This window comes from Orcinus orca, chromosome 19 (genome assembly GCF_937001465.1).
Source record: "Orcinus orca chromosome 19, mOrcOrc1.1, whole genome shotgun sequence".
Taxonomy (NCBI): domain Eukaryota; kingdom Metazoa; phylum Chordata; class Mammalia; order Artiodactyla; family Delphinidae; genus Orcinus; species Orcinus orca.
The window spans coordinates 409629-430741 of NC_064577.1; the positions used below are offsets into that span (position 1 = coordinate 409629).

At 41.5% G+C, this 21113-nt stretch overlaps 2 protein-coding genes across 2 annotated transcripts in view; one reads left to right on the forward strand and one right to left on the reverse strand.

The window, feature by feature from the left end:
- Positions 1-6650: 6650 nt before the first annotated feature.
- Positions 6651-14873, reverse strand: ZNF830 (zinc finger protein 830). Its single transcript, XM_004271684.3, has one exon. The coding sequence runs from the start codon at positions 14840-14842 to the stop codon at positions 13700-13702; it is 1143 nt and encodes a 380-aa protein (XP_004271732.1). The 5' UTR covers positions 14843-14873; the 3' UTR covers positions 6651-13699.
- Positions 14874-15024: 151 nt separating this feature from the next.
- CCT6B (chaperonin containing TCP1 subunit 6B) overlaps positions 15025-21113 on the forward strand; it is an 82804-nt gene continuing 76715 nt past the window's right edge. The window contains exons 1-3 of the mRNA XM_049701817.1: positions 15025-15157; positions 16767-16830; positions 20536-20709. Coding sequence (XP_049557774.1) covers positions 15150-15157; positions 16767-16830; positions 20536-20709 — 246 coding nt within the window. The 5' untranslated portion in view covers positions 15025-15149. The remainder of the gene's footprint in view (positions 15158-16766; positions 16831-20535; positions 20710-21113) is intronic.

Consider the following 21113-nt stretch of genomic DNA (forward strand, 5'->3'; position numbering starts at 1 on the left):
TCCCTTGGAGGTATTTCAGTAAATGTACATTCCCGCCTGTTCCCAGCCTGGACACATTCGTGACACTGCAGAGTTTAAGCTAGTCATCAATCAGTCAAGTGTTCATTGAGTGCCTGCTCTGGGTTAGACACTATTCCAGGAACTGGAGTACAGCTGTGAGGCAAAACAGACGGAAATCCCTGCCCTCCTGCAGCTAACAGGTTAGCATGGGAGAAAGATAATAAACAGTAAGGAAAATGCATACTGTGTGAAATGATGATGGGTGTTATGGAGAAAAAGAAAGGAGGACAGGAGGTGTCAGGGAGGGCAGAATGGGGGTTGCAGTTTTAAATACAGTGGTTAGGAAGGACTCGCTGACAAAGTGACAGTTGAGTACACTTGAAGGAATGAAGGAGAGAGCCAGTTGGAGAGGGGACAGCAAGAAAAGGCTGCACAGCACAGAGCAGCAGGTGTCTGTCCTGTTGAGGGATCACAAGGAGATGGGTGTGTCTACAGCAGCAGGAGTTAAGGCTGAGTAGAACTGGAGATGAGCTCAGCAGGGGATCTGGAGATAGATCATGTCTTGTAAACCACTGTAAAGATGTTGGGTTTCATTGCAGGTGAAATGGGAAGCTAGTGGGTTATATTGAGCAGAGAAGTAACACGATCTGATTAGGTTTTAACAGGATTGCTGTCACTCTGCCTGCTGTGTAGAGGGAGTGGGAGATGAGTTAGTTGGCTACTGTAAAAAGGAGAGAAATGAGGGCAGCTTGAGTGGTAACAGTGAAAGTAGTAATAACTGAAGGCTTATGGACCCCTAGGAGATCTGTGGATAGGCTCAGGGGTGTCCTTGAACCCCCTGAAATTTTATATAAATATTTGTGTGTAAGTGCATTTTTGGAGGGAGGGCTTCTACTGGAGTCTCAAAGCAGTTCCATGATCCAAATCAAGAAGGACCTTGGTAGCAAATATGCAGGATACCTCCTGGCTCTTCGAAGTCCCATGATTAAGTCCTTCCCTCAGACCTTGATCCTAAATCTTCCAGGGCACCGATCCTGTTTGAGAGTCAGAGCTTCTGCCACCCCCTTTAGGACTGTAGCATCCCTGACATCCGGTTTTCACTCATCAGGATTGTTAAGAAGAAAAAAAAAAAATCACAGGGAAATGGGTAGATTCTGTTCTTTTTTTACGCTACACACTGTGGAAGCTTGGAAGCCACAGGCAGTAATAGTGAAAAGCCTTCACACCTGCCTAGAGATGGTGTGGGGCACTCATGAGGCTAGTTTGCACTTGTTGGATTTCTTTTTAATAAGCTCTGGTCTATGAATCACATAAATTTCAGCACTGAGAGCTGATTTTACGGTTTGGTTTGCTTAATAGTCACACAATTAAAATAAGTTGTAAAAAACAGTGGTGGTGTTTGCCAAGATAAATATTTAAAAGGAAACAGCTGTAGGAAGATGTAATAATTCATATCAGCCCATGGCTCTTCATTCTCAATAAAGGCTATGGAGGTTGGCTTTTTTTTTTTTTTTTTTTGGCTGCGCTGTGCGGCATGGGGGATCTTAGTTCCCCACCAGAGATCAGACCCATGCCCCCTGCAGTGGAAGGGTGGAGTCTTAACCAGTGAACCACTATGGAAGTCCCTGGAGGTTGGTTCTTAACCAGAGGGTTTTTTTTTTGCCTCTCCTTTGAACATCTTTGTGCTGCAGCTGCCAGGTTGAAGTAGGACAGCTGAGAGGAGTCAGGTGTGCCTTTGGGAGTAGTTAATCCATGGCACAGAGATGGGGCTTCTGGGGCAGGGTTGAGGTCAGAGATACAGAGTGAGGGTGACTCAAAGTTACTACCATCCTCCTTGAACTTTTGGTTGGGTTTTCTAGTGTGAAGTCCTGGTGGTCATGTTTTTTAGGAGGTAAGTTAATAATTTTCAAAGGGAAAATTAATTTTACCAAGAGAGCCTATTTGGGGAGCAAACTTAAGTTTTGTGTCCTTAAACTTAAGTTTTGTGCCCTCCACGGGACTGATGACCGCTGGTTTTCCAGCTCTGGTGTGCAGCAGAGGTTGAAGACTGGGTTGAACGCTCCTCTCTTGTTCCTCGTGCCATTTCCTTTATACCAGGAGAGCCCCAAGCCCTCTTCTCTCCTTTTCTGGGAGGTTCTACTTCCTACTGAAGCCTTCTGACCAACAGCCCACTATAGTTTCCCTCTCCTGCCTTCAGCTCCTGTCTCGGTCTTGGTGATTGTAAAGGAAAAAACTCTACTGTTTCCGTTTACATTATACACAATACTCTCTGAATATTACTTAACTCTGACACCAGACATATGGGTTTTCCAAACGCCAAGCAATTCTGTGACACCAGCTGGGTGTCCTGCCATTTAATTCAATTCTGACGCTATCTACCTGGAGCTAGTGTCAGACCCCATCGGTTAAGTACTCAGTCCAATGAGACTGCCCCCTCCCACCACTTCGGATGCCAGTCACAAATCCAGGTTGTTATCTGCGCTTCTGACTGACTGTAGATCAGAACTTCCCACCACCCGATCCTCAGGTTTCAATTAATTTGCTAGAGCAGCTGATAGAACTCAGGAAAACAATTCACTTACTGTATTCCTGGTTTATCATGAAAGAATATAACTCAGGAACAGACAGAAGAGATACATAGGGCAAGGTATGTGGGAAGGGGTGCAGAGCTTCCATGCTCTCTGGGCACACCACCCTCCAAGCACCTCCCTGTGTTCCCCAGCCTGAAAGCTCTCTAATGCCATCCTTTTTTGTTTGTTTTTGGTTTTTTTTGGTACGCGGGCCTCTCACCGCTGCGGCCTCTCCCGTTGCGGAGCACAGGCCCCGGACGCGCAGGCCCAGTGGCCACGGCTCACGGGCTCAGCCGCTCCGCGGCACACGGGATCTTCCCGGACCGGGGCACGAACCCGTGTCCCCTGCATCGGCAGGCGGACTCTCAACCACTGCACCACCAGGGAAGCCCCCCTCTTTGGTTTTGATAGAGGCTTCATCACATAGGCATGATCGATTAAATCATGGTCCATTGATGATTGAACTCAGTCTCCAGTTCCCTCCCCTCCCTGGAGGTCTGGAGGTGAGGCTGAAAGTTCTAACCCTCTAATCAGTAGTTGGTTTCCCTTGTAAACAGCACCCATTCTTAGCGGCTTTCCGAAAATTACCTCATTAACATAAACTCAGGTGTGGTTGAAAGGGGCTTGTTTTGAATAACAAATGACGCCATTATCACTCTTCTGTCTCTAATCACTTAGTAAATTCCAAGGGTTTTAGGAGCTCTGTGCCAGAAACGGGGACAAAGGCCAAAATATATATTTCTTATTATAAATCATGATATCACAGTGACAGAGGTGAGAGGGTTCTTAGGGAATACCCAGACAACACAATACCCAGAGAAGGCTGGAGGAGTAAACTGACTAGGTAGATACCACATAGCTAGTAAGTGGGAGAAATCTGACCCTAGACTTTTGATCAAGGTCCTACCCAATTTTTCTTTTTTTTTTTAATTTTTATTGGAGTTTAGTTGATTTAAAATGTTGTGTTAGTTTCTGCTGTATAGCAAAGTGAACGAGTCATACATATATTATACATATATCCACTCTTTTTTAGATTCTTTTCCCATATAGGCCATTACAGAATATTGAGTAGAGTTCCGTGTGCTATACAGTAGGTCCTTATTAGTTATCTATTTTATATATATAGTAGTGTGTATATGTCAATCCCAATCTCCCAATTTATCCCTCCCCTCGCCCCTATTGGTAACCATAAATTATGTTTTTAAATTGGAGTATAATTGCTTTAAAATGTTGTGTTAGTTTCTGCTGTAGAACAGAGAATCGGCTATATGTATACATATATCCCCTCCCTGTTGAGCCTCCCTCCCCTCTCCCCATCCCACCCCTCTAGGTCATCACAGAGCACTGAGCTGATCTCCCTGTGCCATATACAGCATCTTCCCACTAGCTACCTATTTTACACATGGTAGTGTATATATGTCAATGCTACTCTCTCAATTTGTCCCGCCCTCCCCTTCCCCCCCGCCCCCCCCACCGTGTCCACAGGTCTGTTCTCTATGTCTACATCTCTTTTCCTGCCCTGCAAATAGGTTCATCTGTACCATTTTTCTAGATGCCATATATATGCATTAATATATATTTATTTTTCTTTCGGACTTCACTCTGTATGACAGACTCTAGGTTCATTCACATCACTACAAATGCATAAGTTTGTTTTTTACATCTGTCATTTGTACCATTTATTTATTTTTATTTTTTTAAACCCCACATTTATTTATTTATTTTTGGCTGTGTTGGGTCTTTGTTTCTGTGCGAGGGCTTTCTCTAGTTGTGGCAAGTGGGGGCCACTCTTCATCGCGGTGCACGGGCCTCTCACTATCGCAGCCTTTCTTGTTGCGGAGCACAGGCTCCAAACGCGCAGGCTCAGTAGTTGTGGCTCACGGGCCTAGTTGCTCCGTGGCATGTAGGATCTTCCCAGACCCCACGGGCTCGAACCCGTGTCCCCTGCATTAGCAGGCAGATTCTCAACCATTGTGCCACCAGGGAAGCCCCCCATTTATTTATTTTTAAAATTTATTAATTCATTTATTTTTGGCTGCGTTGTGTCTTCGCTGCTGTGTGCGGGCTTTCTCTAGTTGTGGCGAGTGGGGGCTACTCTTCGTTGTGGTGCGCGGGCTTCTCATTGCAGTGGCTTCTCTTGTTGCGGAGCACGGGCTCTAGGCGTGCGGGCTTCAGTAGTTGTGGCACGTGGGCTCAGTAGTTGTGGCACACGGGCTTAGTTGTCTGCAGCATGTGGGATCTTCCTGGACCAGGGCTTGAACCCGTGTCCCCTGCATTGGCAGGCACATTCTTAACCACTGCGCCACCAGAGAAGTCCCATGTACATTTTTTTTAGATTCCACAATAACTGCTGGATTTCTTATACTGTTTACAATAAAACCAGATTGCAGTTTTCTTGAAGGTAAGGGCCATGTCTTCAGTTATTCAACTAATCCTTTCAGTAGTCCCAGAAAATAGAAGCTGTTATTCCCCCTGTTTTGTAGTTGGGGAAAGTAAGGGTGAAGTAACTTAATCCAAGGTCACTTGGTTAAAAAGTGGTGGACCACTGGGAATGGTGTATCTGTTGTTTCCCAGTTGGAATATCTGGGAACTGAAGTCATCCTTCTTGCTCTGACCAGAGACCACTAAGGAGTAAAATTTATTGCTGGTGAAATGGGGTTAAGGCAGGGCGGTGTGGAGAGAATGTGATAACAAACTTCAAAATATTTGGTTTCCCAGCCCAGCCAAGGTCTTTGAACAGCACCAAGTTCCCTTAACCTCGATGGTAAACTTCCCTAATCTCAATTCTTGCTATTTTCGGGGATCCTCTCCCATTTCCCATATTTCATTATTAAATAGAGAACATTGGACTGGGAATCAAGTTACACCTACTCTTACTTCAGCAATTAACTTGCTGAGTGACCTTGGACAAATCATTTTACATCTAAAATGGAGGTGACAATAGTTGGGGGGTGTTGAGACTTGAAGAAAACTGATCTGAAGGTTGGTGAGTAAATAATACTCTCACTATGCAAATATAAGGCAATGTTAAATAATAATGATGCAGGGTAATAGTAGGGACTTTGTGGGAAAGTTCCTTCACTTCTGAGCATCAGTTTCACATCTGTAAAATGAAGATAGTATATACCGTACAGGGTTGTTGGAAGGATTAGAGATGGGTATGTCAAGCCCTAGCAAAATGCCAGACACATGGTAGGAATCCAGTGAATGGTAACTACTATTAATAATAACCTGACAACCTGGTTTGATACTCTCTTATAACCACATTTGGCAGGACAACAAGCAAACAATACTTACACACAATGAAAACAATAACCACCACCACTAACCACCCAACCAGCATGGTCCTCTGAACTCCCCTAAAGGTGACTGCTGGCTCCCCAGTGTGTTTGAAGCCCCCCAAATGCTGTAGCAAAATGGAGGTGGAGCCAGGTGGAACTCCATTCCTCCTCTGAGACTGGGAGTGCTTTCAACGAAGGATGATGGCTGAGTGCAAAGACTCACTCAGAAATAGCTTTGACTGCCAAGGGACAGGAGTGAGCCGAATGAGACGGTGATGGCAGAGAAGGGGGCTGAGAGCTGAGAGCAGCTGGGAAGCAATGTGTACTTGCTGACTCTTTGATCTTACTCTGCTATTGAATCACTTTATTCCTCCTTTTCTCCACTTGAGAGGCCTCTAGGCAATCAGGGCTCCCCATCAGCTCCCACTGACATATGGACATCCCTCTTGCTTGCTTGGTGCCAGGAAGAATTCGTATTAGCTGCTAAATGCGGAGGTGGCCCATTACACTATAGAGGCTATTGTGTATACCTCCTTGCGCTGCTACTCTCAGCATAGATAAGGGCTTCATATGCCAGAGAAGAGAGACACAAGGCAGATTTCTTATCCCTTCCTTTAAGCTGCTGAACTGACTTCTGTTTTGGTTCCAATTTCCATGAGTCAGTTTGGTCTTTTGATAACTTTGCCAAGGAACTTGCTGCCTTGTGGGTATTATTCATTCAGTAGATATTTATCGAGCCCTATTATGTGTCTGGCATTATTTTATTTTTTTTGATCCAGGATCCAGTCCAGGATTATGCTTTTTTTTTTTTTTAAGTATTTATTTATTTGGTTGCGCCAGGTCTTAGTTGCGGCTCACAGGCTCCTTAGTTGTGGCATGCAAACTCTTAGTTGTGGCATCCATGTGGGATCTAGTTCCCTGACCAGGGATTGAATCCAGGCCCCCTGCATTGGGAGCGTGGAGTCTTACCCACTGCACCACCAGGGAAGTCCCCCCTGGCATTATTTTAGGTTGTGAACAAGACAGACGAGCTCCCTGCCCTTGTGGAGTTTACATTCTGATGTGGAGACACAAAATTTATGTACCAATAAACAAGCTAACTTAAGATAGTGGTAAGTTTACTGAATTCACAGGAAAAATGTGATATAATGACAGGAGGTGGGGGGATGGCTGTTTATGTAATCTGAGAAAGGGACATTAGGGCTGAGAACTGAATGATGAGACGACTACCATGCTATTTGAGGTCAGGTCCCAAGCAGAGGGAACTGCAAGGCACAGGTCCTGAAATGGCATGCTTGAGGAATAGGAGGCTAGCCGGTGAGACCTGGGACATAGAGAATAAAAGGGGAGAGTGTAGCACATGACGTTAGAAAGTAGTTCACAAAGTGGGGTCCCCTGGATCACATTTAGCTCACATGGTGTTTCTGAGATTTCACTAAAAACATAAATGACCCTGACTTGCAATTTCTCTTGAAAATTAAAAAAACTTGGCCAGGCCAGGCCACTACTCCTGAATGATAACATTTGATTTCAACATACAGCAGTTATGCTCACCTGTCCCCTCCCATCCTCCTTTAATGGGGCTCATGGTCAGCAGTTCATAAATAGTAGATATTTGAATTAGTAACCACAGAGCATCAGGTAGGCTTGATAGGGACTGGATTCTTTTTTTCCCTAAGTGTGATGGAAGCATATAATGAAGGGTTTTAAGTGACAGAGTGACCTGATATACATTTTTAAAAGATAACTGTGATTACTTCGTGGCTGGGATGGGGACAGGCAACAATTAATGCAGAGAATGTTGGTGGTTAGGACCAGTAGAGACAGAAAGAAGTAGACAGATTCTGGGCATATTTTAGAGGTAGAGTTGCCAGGACTTAACTAATGCATTAGATTTGGATAAGAAAAGGGAATGAAGGATACCTCCCGGGAGAAAGGTTAAGGCTGGGGATATAAATCAGGAGTTATCAGTATATGGGTGATATTAATTTTATTAAAAAAATTTTATTGGAGTATAGTTTTTAAAATATTTACTTATTATTTATTTATTTATGCTGCACTGGGTCTTAGTTGCGGCACATGGGATCTTCGTTGAGGCATGCGGACTCCTAGTTGCGGCCTGCATGCAGGATCTAGTTCGCTGACAAGGGATCGAACCCAGGCCCCCTGCATTGGAAGTGTGAAGTCTTACCCACTAGATCACCAGGGAAGTCCCTTATTGGAGTACAGTCGATTCACAATGTTGTGTTAGTTTCTGCTGTACAGCAAAGTGAATCAGTTATACATATACACCTATCCACTCTTTTTTAGATTCTTTTCCCATATAGGTCATTGCAGAGTATTGAGTAGAGTTCCCTGTGCTATACAGTTAGATAACTTATTAGTTATCTAATTTATAGATAGTAGTGTGTCTTTGTCAATCCCAATCTCCTGATTTATCCCTTCCCCCCCCCCCGCTCCCCCCCATAAACATGTTTGTTTTCTACATCTGTGGCTCTATTTGTTTTGTAAATAAGTTCATTTGTATTATTAAGATTCCACATATAAGCGATATCATGATATTTGTCTTTCTATCTGACTTACTTCACTTAGTATGATAATATTTGTCTTTCTCTGTCTGACTTACTTCACTTAGTATGATAATCTCTAGGTCCATTCATTTGCTGCAGTATGGGTGATATTTAAACCCATGGGAATGAATGAGGTCGCTGAGGGAGGAAATGCAGATAGAAAATAGAACACAGGGTTACAGGAATTTTTTTTTCCTGTTCAAATTTAAAGCATCTAAATTCCTGGTATTGTACAGGCTACTAGACTCTCAGTATTAAAAAGCAACCTAAGGGGGGACTTCCCTGGTGGTGCAGAGGTTAAGAATCTGCCTGCCAATGCAGGACACATGGGTTCGAGCCCTTGTCCGGGAAGATCCCACATGCTGCGGAGCAACCAAGCCCGTACTCCACAACTACTGAGCCTGTGCTCTAGAGCCTGCGAGCCACAACTACTGAACCCGCTCACCGAGAGCCCGTGCTCTGCAACAAGAGAAGCCACAGCAGTGAGAAGCCCGTGAGCAGCAACGAAGACCCAACACAGCAAAAAAAAAAAAAAAAAAAAGACAACAAACCAACCTAAGGTCATCTATCTGGCCATAATTCCTACCCACATATGTATTGACTCAAATCCCCTAACACAACATCCAGCCAAGTAGCTAGCCAATGGGTGCATCATTAACAGGAAACATACTATTTCCATTAAGACCTTCCATTCATTAGAAGTGGTTTTTCCTCATATCAAACTTTTAGGTAGGTGAGTATATACCTATATATGTATCTCCAAAAAGGAACAGTGTTGAGAGTGAAACGGGACACCATTCATAATTAAACCAAGACAACTGGGACTATCCTGGGCAAATCGTGCAAGTAAAAGTAACAATACTTTGGCCATCTCTGTCTCCAGATAGTCAACTGAATGACTTTTAAAATCTTTAAAAGGTGAGACGCCACTTGTCTCATGGCAAAATTATTTGGAGTTAAAAGAAATCTCAAAAAAAAAAAAGAAAAATCATCTGCTCTAATTCCCTCATTCTAAAGATGGAATTAAGGGGCATTAAATTATTAGCCTAAGATCAAGCTAGCAAGTTAGTAGTAGCATGGGGCAGAGTTAGACCAGATTCCACTAGCAGAAACACTTTTATTGCTTTATTTATAAACTTCAGTTTATAAACCCCTTTCACATGCATGTATTATTAGACTCTCACTACACCCTGTGGGGTATCATCATCATTTTATAGTAGAGCAAACTTAAGTTTCAGAGAGGCGGCTTGCCCAAGATCACTAGACATTAAAAAGTAGAGTAGGGGGAACTATATTAAATATCCTGTGATAAACCATAATGGAAAATAATATGAAAAAGTATATAACTGAATCACTTTGCTGTACAGCAGAAATTAACACAATATTGTAAATCAACTATACTTCATTAAAAAAAAAAGTAGAGTGGGAACTTGAACCTGTCTTTTCTCGTGCCAATTCCCTTGTTCTTTCCATTACTCCATACTAATCTAGTGAGTGTTACATTAAAAGTGTTAAGTCTAAGTTATACTCTTTTCCCTGCAATTTTAATTCCATAGCATCTTATTTTGTTCCCTGGTGTGTAAAAAGTAGTCATTACTTCCATCATTAAATGAGATCTATGTGAAAGCATTTTGTAAATTGTAAGGCACTGGACAAATGAACATCTGAAGGCTAGTTATGAGATCAGCATTTTTTTTTTTCCTCCAAGTTAGGGGAACTGTATTTGGGTGAGAGGTAGTATTTACATAATTACTTTTTGTAGTATTTACAATAATTCTAACACATAGGCATACCTCATTTTATTGCACTTCATAGTGCTACATTTGTTTTTACAAACTGAAGGTTTGTGGCAACTCTGCGTTGAGCTACTCTATTGGTGCCATTTTTCCAACAGCATTTGCTCACTTCGTGTCTCTGTCACATTTTGATAATTCTCACAATATTTCAAACTTTCCCCCTATTATCATATTTGTTATGGTCATCTATGATCAGTGATCTTTGATGTTACTACTATGATCACTGAAGGCTCAGATGATGGTAAGCATTTTCTATACAAGAATTTTTAAATTAAGGTATGTACTTTTTTCAAGACATAATGCTATTACACACTTAATAGACTAAAATATAGTGTAAACATAAGTTTTTTATGCACTGGGAAACCAAAAAATTTGTGTGGCTTGCTTTATTGCAATATTCACTTTATTGTGGTGGTCTGGAATGGAACCTGCAATATCTTTGAGGTATGCCTGTAAATGTTGGCTGAATTGTGGGGGGGGGGTTCTCTAAAAACAGAACAAGTGACAGGAAGAAATCCCTGGGACCAATTCTTACAATTTGGAAACACTGGTGGTACTTGCAGTCTAATGCCGAAACCTATTTCCCACAGCTCTAAGAGGTACAAAGGAGCTCTCTAAGGCATGGAGGAACAAGAAGGATTCAACAGCCTGTGTAGCTATCTACATCAATCTCAGATACAACAAAGATTCACTTGATTTTGATCAGGGACCCATCACTCATGCTCTGGGATACAGAGCATTGGGAGATTTTGAGAGCTTTTGGGTCCTCCTAAAAACCCACTGGGGGTTTATATGCCTGGCATTCCTTAAGCTCATCCTTTAACTGTGTTACAGTAAAGGACTCAACAACCTCAAGGATACTCAACTCTTAGTGAAAGTTCCGACTCCTTAGAGCATGGCATTCAAGGCCCTCCACAACGGTTCGTAACCTACCTTTTCAGTGATAACTCCCACTGTTGTCAGGAATAAACACTCTGCTCCAGTTAAACTGGGCTGCTCACTACCTCCTGATCATGTATTTTTCCACTTGGATACCTTTCTCTTTATTTTTTTGGCTGTGTCGTGCCGCATGTGGGATTTTAGTTCCTCGACCAGGGATCGAACCCATGCCCCCTGCATTGGGAGCGTTGAGTCTTAACCACTGGACCATGAGGGAAGTTCCAATATCTTTCTCTTTAAACCTGAGATGTCCTTTATGGTAGCCGTTAGTCACATATGGCTAGTGAGTACTTGAAATACGGCCAGTCCAAATTGAGATGTATTAGATACAGCCAGATTTCAAAATACATTTCTACAGGAACCCCCAAAATGTAAAATATTTCATTAATAATACTTAAATATTGATTACATATTGAAATTTAATGGAATATTTTGGATATATTGGATTAAATAAAATAAAACTAATGTCACATTCTTTTTACTTTTTCATGTGGCTACTAGACAATTTAATATACGTATGTGGCTTGAATTATATTTTTAATATTCAGTGCTCCTCTAGATCATTAGCCTAGCCTCTTAGGCCCATGTAGAAGTTGGCACACCATTCAAGACCCCCCTTGTACTTTCTCACATCCTGAAATAGTAAGATGATAAACTTATTATTATCAAACTGAAGTTGCTATCACAGATCCACTGGACAGCTCGGGAAAGCAAAGCCTTTCTGCCAAAGGCCGCAGGACAATTAATATGCTCCATAAGTGTTAGATAACTTCTTTTAGGCACCCACACTAGAAAAACCCAACACCCCTGAATTCCATCTATGTATCTCCTGTTTTTCTTCACTTCTAGTCAATGTTAGCCCTTCCTGTGGAATTCTTTCAATACTATTACTTTTCTTTCAATACATACCTAATTACAGTCTTAGTTGCCTTGCTTTTAAAATCTAGTTTCCAAGTATTCTCCCAGCTTCCTACCCCCTACCCATGTTCATTCCGTTCTATATACTGCAACTGAAATAATCTTCCATAATATTTCTTGCAGATATGACTCTGCTCAAAAACTTCCATTTTGCCCACATTGCCTACAGGAAGAATTCTTTTGTTTAACACTCAAGGCTTTTTTATACCTTATCCCCGGGCTTAAAACCTGGGCTTTAGGGAAACTAGATTGAGTTTATGTAAAACACTTAGAACTCTGCCTGGCTTATAAGAAAGTCTTAGGTATTATTATTACTACTCACTTTTATTTGAATGTGCTGTATGCATTTCTATCCCTGGAACACTGCTAATTCCTTTTTCCTATTTGAATACCTCTATCTCCAAAGGGAGAAGGACTGATTTAAACTATTGATGATCAGCACAGGCTAATTGTTACCGCTAGAGAAACAACTTATACCTCCTTCCTACAACTGATAGACCCTGTTAACTCTGACCCCTAATTTATAATATGTAACAATAAAATTTAAGATTAGATGGGATATAAATAAAAGGTAGCATTTCTTTTATGCAGTAGACAGTAAACTTACGGAATGTGTCATTTAAAGAAAAAACAAAGCCTGGAAAATTATAAATAGGTTCTGGATTTAGGGCAGTGGTGCTCCAATTTTGGCCTTACTAGAATAACCTGGGAAGCTTTCTTTTTTTGGCCGTGCCTCGCGGCTTGCGGGAATCTTAGTTCGACCAGGTGTAGAACCCGCGCCACCTGCAGTGGAAGCGCGGAGTCCCAACCACTGAACCACCAGGGCATTCCCACAGAATAACCTGGGAAGCCATCAAAACTAATACAGGTGTCTGAGCCTCACTCCAGATTTACTGAATCTCTCCAATGGTAGGGCACAAGCACATGAATTTTTTAAAAAGCTTCCTAGATGATCCACATACACTTTTGAAAAATCTTTGTATGAGATCTTCCTGTGCACCCACCTCCGAGAATCACTGGTTTAATCAAGAGAAACTTTGGATTAAGGAGGTTGGTCATACTTGGCATATATTTTTCACCATACTCTCCTGGAACACGGTTTTGAAACAGAGATCTGATTAGCCCTGAATGACTTATATGAGTAGTGTTCTTAAAAACAACAACAAAGCAACCCCCCTCCCGGCGACAACCCTCTTGAGTTTGATTTAGGAGTCAGACAAGAAAAAGCCATATACATTCTAAATGCCACACTTGGTTTTCATCTAAAAGCTTGTCTGTTGGTCTGACTTCTATTAACTTATAACTTTCAAAACATAATTTTTAAGTAAATATATATTTAATGTGTACAATATTTACAGCTTACAGCTTTTACAACCCAAACTTTGGATCTATAAGTGTGTGAAAAAGTGGGCATTTGAGTGTAATACTTCGAAAACTTCAAAAACACCTTTACCTCAAAAATATTTTACACCAATTTTCCAAAGCGGTATCTTCACAGGCTCATTGTATCTCGACAACCCAGTCAAGTTACCAAATCTCTAGGCATGGAGTAAACGATATCGTATTGAGAGGTGGAACTTTTTATACAGTCGTAGAGGATGTAGAACTCTTGGGTCTTTGAAACCCTATAACAAAGTTCCTTTCACCCTCCAATCCTGAGACAACAAATCCTGTAGTTCTACCTCATCATCGCTGTCAACATTCTCCTCTTCCTTTTTCTGTAGTTCTTTTATGGTCAGAACCTCTTTAAGCTTATTTTTTATCTCATCCTGGCGATTCCGCAGCTTTTCCACCCGACGGTAACACTCTATCTGCTCATCGATCTCCCCAATCTGCCGGTCCAAGCGTCCCTCCTCATCCTCTTCGGCAACTATGGCTTCGGAAATAGTGTTGACCTGTCTCATGGCTTTTTGAAATTCGTCCCATTCTTTGTCCATCTGATCCTTTGGGGCATCAACCTTTCGTACCCTCGCATCTATCTCAGGGTCGTCAAAAAACCCTTCCGGTAATGCTTCCGCGGTGTTTTCTCTCCTTTCCACCACTTTTTCATGTATTTCTGCTTTCTCAATTGACCCTGAATGAGGAATTAAAGGGGCCTTGGGAGGATTTGTGTCCGAGAAATCGCTTGGCAGCCTACTACCGGTTGCCTCCCGCGCGGAGGAAAGTGAGTGTTCCTTGCCCTGTGCGTTGGCCGGATGCTTACAGACATCCCCTCTTTTCCCTTCTCCTCCTCCTCCCTCCTCTTTCTCCTCCTCCTCTTCCTCATCTTCATAATCAGGGAGTAAACCGAGTCCCGAAGCCTTACTGAGGGTCGCCCTAGTGGACTCCTTTCCGGCTTTGTCAAAGTTGGTGGGCAAAGCGGAAGTGGAGGGCTGTACTTGAGACACCAGGGAGGCCTTCGCTCTTTTGGCATCTTGGCTCTCTGCGTCCGGCGCCTTCCTCTTGGCGGACTGAGGCACTGTGCTGGCGGACTGAGGCACTGCGCTGGCGGACGGTCCCTGGGCGGCTTCCTTCGCGCCTTTCAGCTCGGCCACTTTCTCTCGGTGCTGCTTTCCCAGGACGTGAGTCTGCCACAGGAGCTCGCTCTTAACCGGGGTGTTACACAGGGCACAACTCAGCTGCCCCAAGCGGTTGTACTTCGCGAATGGAGATTCTATCCGTTTACGGTTGGTGCTCAGACGCTGCTTCTCCTTCATCAACCGCCGCAGTTCGTCCTGATTAACCACTCGTTTCCCCGCCTCAGGCCGAGCGGAGGCAGAAGACGCCATCTTTGCGACCCGACCCGAGGCGATTCTGGCTTCCGTCCCGCCGACGCCTGATGACGTTACTTCCTGTCCGGGCGCGGATTGGCTGAGGCTCAGGAGCGTGAGCCGTAGCGCCAGGATTTCCCTCAGAATAGCAGCTGAGGCCGCCTTACGGGGCGGGGGTTCTTCCTACCGTCTGGCCAGGGCTGAGGTAAAAGCCATAAACTCCAAGGCTGAGGTGGCGCAGGCCCAGGCGGCCTTGGCAGTCAATATATGCGCCGCCCGAGGGCTGCAGGATGTGCTGCGGACCAACTTGGGTCCTAAGGGAACCATGAAAATGTGAGACGGCGGTTGGAGCGGCGGTTAGGGCGTCGGGGTTTGTTGGGTGTCGGGGCGCGCTGTGAGGCAGACGTTCCACAAAGAGTTGGGAGCGATGTGGACGCACTTGTGGGCCTGCTTTCCCTCGTTCTCATTCCTGCCCTGAGCTCATTTCTAGTCTGGTGGGAGAGGAGGAGAAATGCTACCCGAAAAAAGGGCTCACTGTGACTCCTCCCTGCCCTCCAACTTCTCGGTAAGGTTCATATGCAAGTAGAAAGTCAGTTCATTTAGTGTCATATATGAAACATAAGCCATCTAGCTCCTCTGCTGTTTAAGAGTTTGGGTTTTGCTTGGCAGTGTGTTGTGGAGACGGCACGGGCTTTGGAACCTGGCAGGCTTGGGTTCAAATTCAAGGACCGCTTTACCTATGCGTCCCTAGGCAAGTTGAACGCTCTTTCAGCATATATTTACTAAGGACTATTATTTTCTTTAGAAGAGAGGGAAGGAGACTAGTGAGGGCAAAGAGGTGTAAGAGGAGAGAGATACAGTCTCAGAGGAATGAGCAAAGTAATTAATATTAACAGTAAAAGAGGGCACTGAGTATGTACTGACTGGGATGCTGGGAACACAGAGATGACTAAGATACAGTTTCTATTCTTAAGGAGTTCTGGTAGAGATGAATGTGCTAATTATATATATACCATTATACTGAGGAAAGGGACTAATAACTGATGGCAGAAGGGAGAAGGGAAAGCTTCTCAATAACAGAGGATTTTTCATCAGTCTTGAAAAACGAATCAGAGTTCTCCAGTTGGAGAAGGGAGTAAAGGACTTCTAGATAGGGTAACTTCAGGAACAAGAGAAGCTCAATGGTGTAAATCCAACAGAAACGAAAGCAAACATGATGTAGTAAGGGAACCCCAAGGTTTGCCCACAAGATCTCATTTGATAGAAGAGGTAGAAGAAATAGACATTACCCAGATTGGGAAAGGTAACTTATGTCATTGCTATATAGTTTGGATATTATCATGAAGGTGATGGAGAACATGAAAATCATGGAAGGATTTTTGGTGAGGGAACTGACTGAATCACATTGCCTTTTAGAAAGATAAATGCAGTGTGGAGGGTAAATTCAAATTCAGACATATCAAGATGCTAAGTAGTCCAGACTAGAGATGATGATGACAGTGGAGATGGAGAGGAGTGGGTAGATTTAAGAGACATTTACGTTGTAGAATTGACAGAACTTGATCTAATAAACATGACGGGTGAGGGAAAACATTAGTTGAGTGAATGAATGGTAACATTTCACAAAAAAAGAAACCTGCAGAAAGTTCACAAATTTGTGGTTTGTAGACTTCCAAGTACTCTTCCAGGTACCAAGCCACTGTTCATAACTCATGGACTGCTCTTGTCCTTAAACTTGTAAATGTGCTGTTTGGAATGAAATCACCATAGCAGTCCATCTGGGGAGAAGTGATTCTGTGGTAGTTACTGTGGTATCCCCCATGGTATAATGGAAGTTTTCCACACCCAGTTACTTATATTAAGGATAGTGGAGTGGCTAACACTGGGAGTGTCTTGTTTGGCTCTTGCTATATGAAGTTTATAACCACTGTTTTCTGAACAGGCTTGTTTCTGGTGCAGGAGACATGAAACTCACCAAAGATGGCAATGTACTGCTCCATGAGATGGTGAGCTGATGTTGCTGACTTAATAAACCTTAATTAGCCTTAGCTGAGAACATAGTACAATTTGTATATCCTTAAACCAAGGCCCTCAGCTAAATACTGCAGTCATGAGATATGCTTGTTTGTTTAAACCTTAGGAAAAAAAAAAGTCTATTGGCTGTTTTCAGATCTTTGTGTAGTGCAAATAATAACTTAGGGATACTTCCAAATTAGTTACATTCTTTAAAGTCAATGCACTTACGTTCTTTGTAATCATGGGAAAAAAATCCTTTGCAAGTTAATACATACATTCATCTTCAAGATTGAAGGATTTAATCTTATTTTGGAAATGTCATTGCATTCGAAGCAGAGACTCTTTTATAAAATGTTCAAACCTCATTAGTTCTCAGGTTTTAACTTTTTGTTTTGACATTTATTATGTATGATAATATAAAACTTGTGAACTTATAGAATGAAGCTTATTTCATTTCTTAATTTTACTGTTGACCCTTAGGTTATCTTGTTTTTGGTGGACTATTTCTTTATCTCATTCTCTCTCTTTTTTAATCTTTTGCTTGCTTTTTTCAACAAATTCAACACCCAACAGCTTCCTTGATAGCAAAAGTAGCAACAGCCCAGGATGACATTACAGGAGATGGTACTACTTCAAATGTCCTAATTATCGGAGAGTTACTAAAACAAGCTGATCTTTACATTTCTGAGGTATTAGAATTTCATAGAACGCACATTCATGTGGTACTTTATTTTGAATAAAAAGTTATTTATTTTTTTGCTAGTAAAATGGTTTAATTTTAGAGGGAAAAAGTTAATTTTCATCAAGATGTTTTTGGACAATTATAAATGGAAATAATAATGAAATTTTTAGTTAAAATAATGCCTTTTATTGAAATTATATACCTTTTTAAAAAATGAAATATTTGAAATATATATAAAAGTTAAAAAATTAGCCATGTACCCATGACTAATGGCCTAAGAAAGAAAACATCACTGAGAAAGTTGAAACCAAATTATGCACCTTTTAAAAAATAACTAGAGAAAAATTAATGAAGGTTTTCCACATTGTGAATTTACCTACTTTTCTAGTTTTATTTCCCTTTATAAACAGTCTCCTCTAGCCAGACTCCTTCATTCACTGGCCTCTGAAATCATTACATACATTTCTACCTCCATGCCTTTGTTCAATTTGTAGTGTTTTCTTTGCGTTACTTATCTGTCTTTTCTAATTAAGCAGTTGGATTTTTGCTCTTTCAAGGACCATTTTAGCAAAGCATAACCTGTCCTTTCGAAGTGCTAAAAGGATCACTTTGTGTTTCATTTAGTATTGGGATCTGTCTATTAATTCAGTACCTGCACCTTATCTCAAGATGCTTTTAGCTGTAAGCAGTGGAAACTTGACTAAAAGTCACTTAAACAACAAAAAAATTATCTCCCGTAACAGGAAATATAGCAATAAAACAGGCTTCTAGGGTTAGTTGATTAAAAAATTCATTCAGTCATCAAGTACCTAGATCCTTTCTGTCTCTTAGCTCTTCCACTTGTAATGCTGTTTCATCATAGGCTTATTCCCATCCTGGATGAAAGACTGTCAGAAGAAATCAGGGCTGCCTCTTCTCCTTACTAACACTCAGCAGGAGAGGGCAAGAGAAAACCATTCACCCAGCCATAGAATAAAAGTCCTTCCTTTATATGATTGGGCCGACATTGGTTTTATTCCATCCCAAACCAGTGACAGTTTTTTGGGAAATTGACTTAATCTAATTAGGATCCGTCCCTTGAGCTAGGGATAGGGTCAGCTTCCTCTGAAGCACTGAGGAAGAGAGATACCTAAACAAAATTAGGGTTGGGCTAGGAAGGAAGAAATTAGGGGAGGGGAGATGCCGACAGACACTGACATAGTTATGAAACTGTGTGACAGTGCAGTGACAGAGCTAGGCACAGGATGGGATAGAAACACTGAGGATGGAGGGGTATCCTAAACTAGCCTGAGGTAGTCAGGAAGCACTTTCTGGAGGAAATAGGCCTGGGCTGAATCTTTAGGATTAGAAGGAGTGAGCCTGATGAAAGAGTGAGGGGTGAGGAGTGAACCTGATGAAAGAGTGAGGGGTGTGGAGAATAGCATTCCAGGCAGAAGGAAAAACATGAGCAAAGGCACAGAGAAAAGAAGCAAACTGGTGTGTGTGCAGAGCTACAAGCAGTCTGGTGTTGGTGGAGTTTAAAGTGATGCGGACAGTAGTGAATAGGCATGTAATATACTAACCAAGAAGAATGTTCATACTGACATATGAATGAGTGATATGGTCAGATTGGCATTTTAAATATTTGGGGGACAGTTTTAAGGGAGTCAAGACTGAAGGTTTTCCTAGTAGTCTAGGTGAGAAGTTGTGAGGTCCTAGGCTGAGGAAATGTTTTGAAGATGGTTAATAACACAGGCTCTGGCGTCAGGCCTTTTGGGTTTAAATCCTGGCTCTGGCTCTTATTAGCCTGGTGATCTAAGCCTTTAAGCCTAAATTTCCTCATCTGTGAAACAGGAATGATAAAAACACCCACTTCATAGTGTTGAGAGGACTAAAATAATACACGTAAATCCCTTAGAATAGTGCCTGGCACAAATGCTCAATAAATGTCAACTTTTGAAAGTTACTATAGGACTGACATAAAGGAATGGAGGAAGGGAATAAATTAGAACTAGTTCCAGCTTTCAATAAGTTTATGTATTATTTTTCAGAATAAACAATAGCGTTTTTTCAAAAAAAATTTTGTTATAATGTCAGACCTACAGAAAAGTTGCAAGAATATTCCAAAGAATAACATTTCTCTTTCATGAATATATATATATATATGGAATGTGTATATATATAGTAATATACATATTTTTTTCTAATGGTATAAGAATAAGTTGCAGACGTGATGATCTAAATATTTCAGTGTATGTTTCTTAAACCAGGGAATTCTCATATATAACCACAGTATAGTGATCGAAGCAGGAAATTAGTATTAGCACATTGATAAGTACTTTTATCTAATTTGCAGGTTTTATTCAAATTTCGTCACTTGTCCCATTCAGTTGTCATACCCCTTTAGTCTTCTTTAAGCTGGAATAGTTCTCGAGCCATCTTTTGTGTTTCATGACATTGCAGACATTGCTACTTTTAGAGAATAGGCTGGTTTTTTTTTAAGAAAGTCCCTCAGTTTGGATGTGTCTGTTTCCTCATTATCAGACTCAGGTTATGAACTTTTGGCAGGAGTGCCATGGAAATGCTGTATTGGTCTTAATGCAGCGTATCTGGAGGCACATGGTGTGTGTTTGTCCCGTTCTATGATGTTAACTTTGAACATTTGGTGAAGGTGCTGCCTATCTGTTGTTTTTCTCCAAACAATGCTGGTTCTTTTCCTCTACATTACAGGGAGTCTTCTCTTCTGTGCCCATTCAGAAGAGCACTACACAACAGTGTGTTATAGTTTTCAGACATAAAAAGAACTTTTGTAGTTTTTTTCTACTGTTGTAAATTGTAAACAGTTTTTCTGTAAGTTTGAGATTGTTTGAAATATGAAGCGCTGAAAGATTACAAACTACATACATACACTTATATTTAGTGGCATTGATATAGGTAATTAATTTTTTTGGACATACCTATTAGTAGGAAAGGATAGTTACTTTTACTTTGGATAACTTACTTTATAATTTACAGTTTTATGTTGATGTATTAGGGCCTGCACCCTAGAATAATAGCTGAAGGATTTGAAGTTGCAAAAATAAAGGCACTTGAAGTTTTGGAACAAGTTAAAATTAAAAAAGAGATGAAAAGAGAAATCCTCTTAGATGTGGCTAGAACATCTCTACAAACTAAAGTTCATCCTCAGCTGGCTTATGTGTTAACAGAGGTATGTGGTTAAACTTTTGCAGAATGAGTACAGCCTAACACATGGTGGTATTTTTCTTTTTCCTATAAGATAATCAGCTAGCTATGGCATGTGGTTCTTTTGAACATACAACAAAATACAGAAGACAGACATTTATAGGCTTATTTACAGAGTAGATTTGATTGGTCAGAACAGTATGTGTAATTTTTCAAAAGTGTCATATTAAGCCTTCTTTTAAGTTAACTTGAAAGTTGGGAGGGACTTGGCTGCCTATGGATCAACCCCTGTGGAAGCTGTTGGGGTGATGCACACTGGTCTCCTAAACCTAGAGGTCCATATTTATTATTTATTTATTATTTATATTTAATATAAAATAATAATAATAAATATACTTATATTTATTTATTATTATGTGAGGTTGGGGA

Excerpts from the sequence above, each read along its gene's own strand:
- ZNF830 (XM_004271684.3), bottom strand. The coding sequence starts at position 14,842 with ATGGCGTCTTCTGCCTCCGCTCGGCCTGAGGCGGGGAAACGAGTGGTT.